We start from the raw sequence: 10350 nt of genomic DNA, 5'->3' as shown, positions 1-10350 counted from the left end.
TACCTGCCGTAGGCAGGAACTAATAACAGCTATTTATTGATTTGCACAGCACGAAGGTAGAGAAATCAGAGCAACAAAGATAGTAACAAACAAGCAGCCCAGCATACGAAAAAGGAGGGAGATGATTCAGTAAAAGAAATCACACCAAAAAAAAAACATCCACCCAGGATAGAAAAAATTCCAAATGAACTCTTTTAAATGTCAAGAAAAACACTTAAATGCAAACTGGGAAAGTCAAATGATGAATGGATAACCGCCATGAATCTTTTTGGTCTGTGAAATATAGTGTGACTGCCAAAACTTTGGGGACTGCAGAGGAATGGCAGAGTTCGGTAAAGAAGTATAATTAGTAACAGAAAAGTGTTGATTAAAAAGAAATTAATTGGGTTTTAGTACGGCCTCGCATGCACAAAATGGCACGTTACAGCTTACAGGCTTACCGCGTTATTCCATTTAAACACATTCATTCATTATGAGCTTAGTTTCTCACCCACTTCCAGGTCTTCACACTATCTTTGCATTAATAACTCAACTGTATATCCCGGGTTCGAGCCCCACCATTTTCAAATCGGCATTGCACATTATCCCAACTTTATACTTTCTACTGCAAGGTGAAAAAATTCGTGGGTGTTTGTATATAGGCTAGTAGATTCAGACCACCACCATCATTCTGTTCAGGGGAGCAGAGATGGCTTCCAACAAGGAGAATGAGAGCACAGCAAATAAGAAAGTGGGTTTTTTCAAATTGTTTGCTTTTGCAGATGGGCTGGATTATGTTATAATGTTTATAGGCAGCTTGGGGGCGTGTGCTCATGGGGCCTCCGTTCCTGTGTTTTTTATTTTCTTTGGGAAGCTCATTAATTCTCTTGGCCTTGCTTATCTTGATCCCCCTGCTGTTTCCCACAAGGTTGCTCTGGTAAGCTCCGTAATTTTATGTCATTTGTTCTCTGCAACTGAATTGATGTTTTAAGAGCATTTTGAACGATCTGTTTGTTTGACAATGTTTTGTGTTTGTACAGTATTCGTTGGATTTCGTGTATTTGGCCACAGCTATTTTCTTCTCTTCTTGGACTGGTAAGAAATTTCAAGCAAATCTGTTTTTATGTATTTATTGTTAAATAGGTATTGAATGAAGTTTTCAGGCTTTGTAAGGTTGCATGGTATGGTTACAAATAGTGTTACAAGAGTTGATAGCTCCCTTGAGAAGTTTGTGTAGAATGTTTTCACAAGTTCATTTGTGAAAACAAAGATGGGACATAAGAATGTCTTTTATGAATTACTGTAGAGAACTAAAAGAAAGATTATGAATCCGTACCAGCTTTCTGTATAATAGTTTTTTGTACCATATGTTTAGCTTTTTTGTCTTCCTCAATCATGTCGTCCTTCTTAATGGGACAAATGAACAAGGAGCTTTACCAGTTACCCCACAGGACGGAAGGAACATTAAATATTTTATAAGTGGGTCTGTTCTAATAGACTTTCTCTGAATAACATTTTTAACTTTTATGAACCCATCCTGTGCCATCCTATCTTTGAGATCTTATCTGATTAATCAATTGCCTTCTTTTCTTATTTTCTTTCTCGTTTTAATCTCTTATTATGGAAGATTTTAATGATGTTTTGCCATTCGAACTGGGAGCACAATTTAAAGCTGAAATCTCTACAACTGAAAACTAAAAGACCAAAGTCTGAGAGAGATCTTTTCTGCTAAATTTACGTTATATCTCATTACCGTATTATTAATATATTAGAATTATTTTCTATAAAATATGCATCATACCATTTGTCGAACATACAATTGATCATATACAAATAGATGATAAGTGGATGAAATTCTAAAAGCTATATATAAAGAAATGCTTTGTACATATGTCAAACAAGTTAGAGAGTTAGAGAAAATTTTCATGCAACTCATAAGATACCTAAATTTGTAAAAAATTCAGCCCCCCTTCAATACCAAATTAATCTCAAAACTTATAATTAGATACGTGGGATTTCTCTTAAAAAAAGAAATATATTGTTGCTTGAAAAATTCTTAATTCTATTGTGCATAATTATTTTTTGTATTAACATTTTAGATCACACTCTGTACTCTTTGTCATCGTGATGATGGAGCACAAGATGTGTAGCTTAATTGAAAATTAATTAGACGCAATTGAATTCAGAAATCTCAAGCAACTGAAAATTTGATGAATTTTAAGAAGAAAAATTCAATCCTTTAATTGTACTTTTTCAATTCTATGGGACTTTCCTGGGAATAATAGTAGGACCCTGAATCCCTTATACAGAACCCTTCCTTCCTTAACAAAGGAATATCCAAAACTGAGTTCTTTAACATTTCAGGATCGTCAAAATTCAGTTGCCAACCAACAAAACAGTGTGCTTCTGTTGCAGTAACAAGGAAAGATAAGCATGTTTCATGGCTCATGTATTATTAGAGTTATTTTGTTGTCACATGGTCTGCTTGTATGTAATTAACATGAACTATGGTGGTGTTTTACAACAGAGGTAGCATGCTGGATGTACACAGGAGAGAGGCAGGCTACTCGAATGCGTCTGGCATACTTACGAGCTATGCTAAATCAAGATGTGAGCTTCTTTGATACTGAATCAACTGGTGGGGAAGTAGTGTCTGCAATCACAGACGATATCATTACAGTGCAAGATGCTATTTCAGAGAAGGTGAGGTCAATTTCTCCTAAACACGGGTGATTTATTTTGTGAACTCAAAAAGTCACAAATATATGGTTGTCCATTAAATGTTAAGGGATTTCTTTTTGATCTGGATCGACTAAGTTCATTAAAGAATATGCTAATTGTCCAAGCTCTGGATCAAACAGCAGTATGAGGACCATCTAAGAATTTGACATCCATTAAAAGAAGTAACTAATCTAGAATTTTTTGTTACATTCGCATAGCTTTGTATCAAACAAAATTTAAAGTTATTTTTACAACTGGACACCTATATAAACAATCTAATAAATTAGTAATTGTACTGGATATAGGTTCTGATGATCATTATGGCCTTATGGCATAAAAAGTCATCTCATCTCATTTCTGCGCAGGTTGGAAACTTTCTGCATTATATCAGCCGATTCATTGGTGGGTTCGCAGTAGGTTTCTCTACAGTGTGGCAGCTGAGTCTTGTAACTTTGGGAATAGTTCCTTTGATTGCACTTGCAGGAGGTCTGTATGCTTTTGTTGTAACGGGCCTTACAAGTAGGGGTCGAAAGGCTTATATTAAGGCAGGAGGCATCGCAGAAGAGGTGCGATTGGATTGAATTTCTCTTCGTTTCTTTTTCCTTAGATTGTTTTTTATACTTTGAAAGCAAATGAGGCCATGAAAATGTTTGTCCTGATAGTTATAACAAGATTATTGGTCATATTTTGAATGTAGGCCTGAATGAATCAATTGTATTGAATGGCACAGGTAATTGGAAATGTCAGGACAGTTTATGCATTTGTTGGGGAGGAGAAAGCAGTTAAATCATACAAAAATGCTCTGAGGCAGACATATGAGATTGGGAAGAAAGGTGGGTTAGCTAAAGGTTTAGGGTTGGGATCCATGCATTCTCTTCTCTTCTTATCGTGGGCATTATTACTCTGGTTCACCAGTCGAATTGTGCACAAAAGAGTCATAGATGGAGGGGAGGCCTTCACCACCATGCTTAATGTTGTCATCAGTGGCCTGTAAGCAATACATTGTATAAATTTTGGAAGACATTGTAGGATAGTAGGATGTTTGTAGCTAAATGCTAAAAGTTCCAATAGAATCTGTACAAATGCTTTTGCAGGTTAGCTATAACAAACTTAAGTTGTCATTACAAGCTGTATGTGTTTTATTACTGCTAATTTCTTGGTATTCTAAAACATCCTTGTTGGAACTCTACCAACACAGCTCGCTTGGGCAGGCTGCACCTAATTTAACCCATTTTGGACGGGCTCGGGCTTCTGCTTACTCAATTTTCCAGATGATAGAACGGGGATCATGTGCAAAGTCAAGCACTGTGAGTGGAAAAACATTGCAGAAGGTTGAAGGAAACATAGAATTACAAAATGTGCGCTTCAGCTATCCCTCTCGCCCAGACGTCGTTGTCTTTGAGAATCTTAACTTCCATATTCCAGCAGGGAAGGTGGTAGCCATTGTTGGGGGGAGTGGATCTGGAAAAAGTACTGTCATCTCACTCATTGAGCGCTTTTATGATCCTCTTTCAGGTACAATTAGAAAGATAGCTTGGAGAGCTTCTAAAGAGGATGAGAATCAAGTTTTGTAATCCACTTTTGGGTATGAAGTTATGATCTATTTATAAATGCATTTTGTGTAAATGAAGAGGACAGATCATTTAGGTGTAAAATGTAGACCATGCCAAAACACCAAAGCAGGGGCTTGGTATGGCACAATCTGTTAATATTGTTTAGTGTATTTCAAGTGGGAGAAGAACTCTCTGTTTTAACAGTATATGTGGTCTATCAGGTCAAGTGATGCTGGATGGGCATGACATCAGAAGCTTGGACCTCAAGTGGTTGAGACAGCAGATTGGCCTGGTCAGTCAAGAGCCTGTGTTATTTGCAACAACAATACGAGAGAATATACTTTATGGCAAGGATAATGCAACTAGGAATGAAATTGAGCAGGCTGCAAAGCTATCAGATGCTTACCTCTTTATTAATAATCTTCCCGGTTGCTATGAAACACAGGTAGATATTAAACCCAGGCCTAAGTAAAATCCATGCTATGAAATTTTGTATTTCTTGGCCTGAAATCATTCTTTCTCTGCAGGTTGGAGAGAGAGGGGTTCAGTTATCAGGTGGGCAGAAGCAGCGAATAGCCATATCCAGAGCCATTCTAAAAAACCCTTCAATACTCCTCCTTGATGAAGCAACCAGTGCATTAGATGCCGAGTCGGAGAAGAGTGTGCAGGAAGCCCTAGACCGTGTCATGGTTGGCAGGACAACAGTGGTGGTTGCTCATCGCCTGTCCACTATAAGAAAGGCAGACATCATTGCTGTAGTTCAAAATGGTAAAATTGTTGAAAGTGGTAACCATCAAACATTGATATCCAGAGAGGGAGGAGCCTATTCAGCTTTGGTCAAATTGCAGGAATCCAGACAGAGCCTTGATGGCCCATCTCTCCTTAAAAATAATAGGTGAGATTTTAGAATGCACGAGTTTCAATGTATAGAATAAAAATTGAATCTTTTTGATTTATTCTGAACAACCAGGTAACAAGAGCTTTAGTCTGAAATTCCGAGTCAAGAAATTATGCCTCTCACATGCTATGTTTTTTAATCCAATACAAGTATCAAAGTTCTTCATGTTTTAGTTTTCTTACCTTACTTTGTTTCAACAGCTAAGCAAAGCAATCATTAGTTTGTATTGAAAAACTGTGCATCATTTTGACAGAAAGGTGTTCTCTTGACTATGCTGATCTTGGTTGATAAACATTGGGTCAATAACCTACTGCTAGTACTTAGAATCTCATATTTGAACAAGGCCCTACCGGCCCTACCAGAATTTCGTATGTGCATTTGCACGAAATCAGGGATAGCTGATGGCTCTCCAGGGGAATTTTACTCCGTGGTTATCCATTTTTTAATTCAATAGTAAAATAAATTACATCATGGTATCAATTCTTTTCTAGACTGCATATAAAATTTCATATGGAAATCTGATTACATATGTCACACATTAGCACTTCTTAATGGAATGATATCTGTTTTGCCTAACCCTCATATAGTGAGTGGGTTGTGTTTTTCAACTTTTAATTAATACGTGGGTTTTACTCTGCATGTGCTGACACTGTGGGTGATCTGATTTGATTGCAGTCTGAGGAGCTCCAGAGGATCTATATCACGAAGAACATTTAGTTTTGGAGCTAGTGTTGGCTCAGACAAAGACTCATTAACAGCTGTTTCCCAACGTTTTGGGTTGGATAAGAATGAGGAAGTCAAGGCTGAAAGAGTTTCCCTCTCGAGATTGTTCAAACTGGCACTCCCTGACTGGATTGCTGGTGTTCTTGGCACAATGGGAGGCATATTTGCAGGAGCACAAATGCCCTTGTTTGCCTTGGGAGTCACTCAGGGATTGGTGGCCATGTATGATACTGATTACAGTGCCACAAAGGCTGAAATACGTAAAGTTTGTTTGCTGTTTTGTAGTGCCGCATTGCTCACACTGATTGCACATGTTGTGGAACATACCAATTTTGGAATGATGGGGGAACGTCTTACCCTCAGAGTCAGGGAGATGATGTTTACGGGTAAGAATCAGATTTATGCTAGTTACCTGTCTCTTGTTGTGTTTAAAAACAACACTTGGTCTTAATTATTATTTTGGGGTTGATCTTGATAGCCACATGGTAAAATATGGTAAATACTAATTGGAATATTTTATGTAAGCTCTAAGTCTTTGGACACCCATCAATCTCTCAAAATGGTTATAGTAAGTTGCAGTAAAATTGTCTTTTAGGGCTGTACCTACAACTTACGAGCTGTGTATCCTATGATCTATCAGTATCCAATACTAGTTTGTAAGGTTTACAAGATAAAACTATTCAGAACTTTATGTTATGTTGAATTTTCTAGCCATTTAAATTTTCATGCATTGAGTAGTTGGAATGACTTCTTCACATGTATGACAGTGTAGAATCACATACTTTTGTGACTCCTCAGAGGATTTATTCGTTCCTATTTAGTGGATTTGAGAATATAGCCAAAGTTCGTCATTCATTCTCATTCATGTTTTTAGCCCCAATAATGCTGTACACTGTCAGTTCTGGTTTTTATGGATGGAAATTTAGAGATGGTCATTTTATCTCTGTATGCAATCATTGGATTCCCCTCGCATTTTAATAAATATCTTTTGTTCATGAAGCTTTTGGTTGAACATCTATTTTTATCTTCATTTAAAATCAAGTCCCCTGCCTGAAATGATTATCCACACAAATCTATTTTCTGACGTCTGTTTTCTTTTTACTGAATTTGACCCAAGATGTTTTTGAGTGCTCTCTATGTTAGAATTCTTTAAAATCACAATTAGTGCTAGAATACGAGCTGATTGGAATGTAAGCTAAGCTGATTGTTTGAATTGTTCATCTAATTTCATGGTTAAGCTTAGCCAGCTATTGGAATGTGTCTTCTGAGCAATGTGTCTAACTCCCTGTGTTGATGGCAGCAATTTTGCAGAATGAAGTGGGCTGGTTTGATAATGACAACAATAATAGTGGCATGGTTTCAGCTCGTCTAGCATCTGATGCAACACTTGTGAGGACACTGGTGGCAGATCGCTGCACAATTTTGATTCAAAACACAGCCCTCATTGTCACTGCATTAATAATTGCTTTCATTGAGAACTGGAAGATCACCCTTGTCGTGTTGGCCACATATCCTTTGCTTGTCATTGCACAGATGAGTGAGGTATGTAAATCCGTACTTCTCTCTCAAAAGTATAAGATTGTTTCCATGTTGAGTTCATGAAGATCCTGGGATGAAGCTTTAAAAATTACAATAATATTTACTAAAATGTGCTTTTGTTCCCTCCTTGTTTAGTTGGCAAACTCATTTGTTTTGTATGTAGTGAATCATGCATGTTATATTTGGCTTTCAGAGGTTCTTTTTTGAAGGCTATTGTGGAAACTTGAGCAAGGCCTATCTGAGGGCCAACATGGTAGCCACAGAAGCAGTCAGCAGCATACGAACAGTTGCAGCCTTCTGTGCTGAGGACAAAGTAGTAGATCTTTTCAGCAGAGAACTAGGCGAACCTCGCAAGAGATCGTTCAGGCGGGGACATATAGCAGGGATATGTTATGGAGCTGCACAGTTCTGCATGTTCAGCTCTTATGGCCTAGCCCTCTGGTATGCATCCACTCTGATCAGAGACTACAAGGCCACATTTGGTTCTGTCATGAAAACCTTTATGGTCCTCATAGTCACAGCCCTTGGCATGGCAGAATCCCTTGCCATGGCCCCAGACATAATCAAAGGAACTGAAGCTGTGAGCTCTGTGTTTGAAATAGTTGATAGGAGATCAGAGATAGCCCCGGATGATCCAACTGGTGAAGAATTGACACATGCAGAGGGTGTGATTGAGCTAAAACATGTTGATTTCAGTTACCCAGCCAGGCCAGATGTGTTGATCTTTAAGGACTTCAATCTCAAGGTCCGTGCTGGTAAAACTGTGGCATTGGTGGGGTCAAGTGGATCAGGCAAAAGTTCAATTATCTCCCTTATACTTCGTTTTTATGATCCAACTGGAGGGAAGGTCATGGTTGACAGCAAAGACATCAGAAAATTCAAAGTGAGGTCTTTGCGTAAGCATATAGGGTTAGTGCAGCAAGAGCCCGCACTCTTCGCCACCACAATATATGAAAACATAATGTATGGTAGAGATGGGGCTACTGAAGCTGAGGTTATTGAGGCAGCTAAACTTGCTAATGCCCATGATTTCATCAGCGGCTTGCCTGATGGGTACAAAACTGAGGTGGGTGAGAGGGGGGTTCAGCTCTCAGGGGGTCAGAAGCAGAGAGTGGCCATTGCTAGAGCAGTGCTTAAAGACCCCGCTATTTTGCTCTTAGATGAGGCTACTAGTGCACTGGATGCTGAATCTGAAAGAATTGTACAGTCTGCATTAAATCGACTAATGAAAAACAGGACCACTGTCATGATAGCACATCGACTGTCGACCGTTCAGAATGCCGACGTAATTTCTGTTTTGCAGGAAGGAAAAATAGTGGAGCAGGGGACTCATGAGAGCCTTGTGCAGAAGGAAGGTGCATACTTAAAGCTCATTAGTCTTCAACAACATCAATGATAATGGTTGTGCTTCTACAGTAGTCTTCAATCACTCTTTCCTCCTTCAATTACCATTTAACTTCCCAGATATAGTTTTCTAATAGATCATTAAGACTACCAACTAATACTTACATGCTTTCCCATCATGTTGTATTGAATTGATGTTCCACTGAATAACGACTTCATTGTATACAGTCCAGTTGAGAAAAAGACATTTGTTACCGAGCACACAAATTTGTTTGCATTGCTTTAAATTATGCAAGCAAATTAGATACTGTCACCCCATGTGCTTGAAAGCAATCACTCCTTTCCATTTTGTACTTGGATTTTACAATAGCAGAGGATAGATATCATTTCTTAATTATGGGCTTTCTTCTTCATGTACTTAGATTTTACAAAAGCTGAGGATAGATATGATTCTTCGTTATGGGCTTTCTTCTTAAAGTTTGAGACTAATTCCTTTCATCAACTAAACCAAAAATGACTGGCAGGCAATGACACCCACCAATCAATTTCTTACGCTCAGCAATCAATTTCCTACACCAACCAATCAATGTCTTATTTATATGAAGAAATAGCGAGACGACCTTGGTTTACGTCAAAATTCTTTAAGACAACCAACATCCTTTGTACTGATTCTGTCAATTCTGTCACAGCTTCATTATTCATTGCATTAAAATTTCTCTGCATGAAAAATAAAAGCATGGCGTGGGGCACGCAGAGGGTTTCTCATCTCACAACTAGGCGTTAGCCTTCAAAATTTCTGTTAGTTGTGGGCCTACAGATAATCTTTTGTAGGGGAAGCTTTTACATTATTTTCTTGTCAAAATGTATAATTTCATTAGAAAAAAATTAGAGATTTTTTTTTTGGAATTATAAAAAAGAGAGGAATAGTCATATAATTTTGATATATAATTTTGTTTAAACTAATTTGAAGGGTTTAATAATATTAAAAGAATAATTGGAGGATGTACTTTCATTCAATTAAAAAATTTGGGTATTGATTCTATAATATTACTTAATAGAAGTAGCAACATACAAAAGCTATCAAGGTTGGAACTTATTCTAGTAACATATTTACTTATTGTGAAGTTTTTGGGTGCAAGCTTCTTTTCAACAAGGTTATAAATTGAAGCTTTTATGCAATGATAGTATAAAACATGATTCTATTATTTAAGATTATAGTTGAAACATCTCATCATTTTCATAAATTACAAAGATAAAGAGATGATATCAAAGAATAAAATATGTTATTGTTATTATAATTATAATTTGTCAGTGATATCTAGATTACTTTTCCTAAAATAATAGTGTATACACTTAAATTGTGTCTAGACCTAATTACATTTGTCTCTCTCTTACATATATATACTAATTAATTCATTGAAAAATTCTCCATGTTGAAGTGCTTGTTGGTAATCGTCTTACTTTTATTTTGCCCCTTCCAAGCTGCCCATGTTGTCGCAAAAAGGGAACTATCAAGCATGCATTTTGGTCTTGCCCTTGCGCTTACTAGTTTTGGCACCACCTTTCTCTTATCTTCCTTGCCTTGTATTCTCA

At 37.4% G+C, this 10350-nt stretch overlaps 1 protein-coding gene across 1 annotated transcript; it reads left to right on the top strand.

The window, feature by feature from the left end:
- The first annotated feature begins 438 nt into the window (after positions 1-438).
- LOC149562551 (ABC transporter B family member 2-like) lies at positions 439-9149 on the top strand. The gene is made up of 11 exons (XM_089826039.1): positions 439-916; positions 1020-1074; positions 2507-2682; positions 3066-3266; positions 3431-3690; positions 3899-4215; positions 4475-4698; positions 4781-5148; positions 5827-6260; positions 7175-7416; positions 7607-9149. Exons 1-11 carry the CDS (start codon positions 689-691, stop codon positions 8807-8809), a joined length of 3708 nt encoding a protein of 1235 aa, XP_089682165.1. The 5' UTR covers positions 439-688; the 3' UTR covers positions 8810-9149.
- Positions 9150-10350: the final 1201 nt, after the last annotated feature.

The sequence above is a fragment of the Cupressus sempervirens genome, chromosome 4 (assembly GCF_028749045.1).
Source record: "Cupressus sempervirens isolate cs-2001-9-10 chromosome 4, ASM2874904v1, whole genome shotgun sequence".
In the NCBI taxonomy this organism is placed as follows: Eukaryota; Viridiplantae; Streptophyta; class Pinopsida; order Cupressales; family Cupressaceae; genus Cupressus; species Cupressus sempervirens.
The sequence above is the reverse complement of the archived record's forward strand: the minus strand, read 5'-3'. Positions and strand labels throughout refer to the sequence as shown.

What these genes read in the sequence shown, in the direction of transcription:
- LOC149562551 (XM_089826039.1), top strand. Translation starts at nt 689, where the DNA reads ATGGCTTCCAACAAGGAGAATGAGAGCACAGCAAATAAGAAAGTGGGT. An exon ending in CAGGAGGCATCGCAGAAGAG is followed by an intron (nt 3,267 to 3,430) that starts GTGCGATTGGAT and finishes TGAATGGCACAG; the next exon opens with GTAATTGGAAATGTCAGGAC. An exon ending in TCATTGCACAGATGAGTGAG is followed by an intron (nt 7,417 to 7,606) that starts GTATGTAAATCC and finishes TTTGGCTTTCAG; the next exon opens with AGGTTCTTTTTTGAAGGCTA.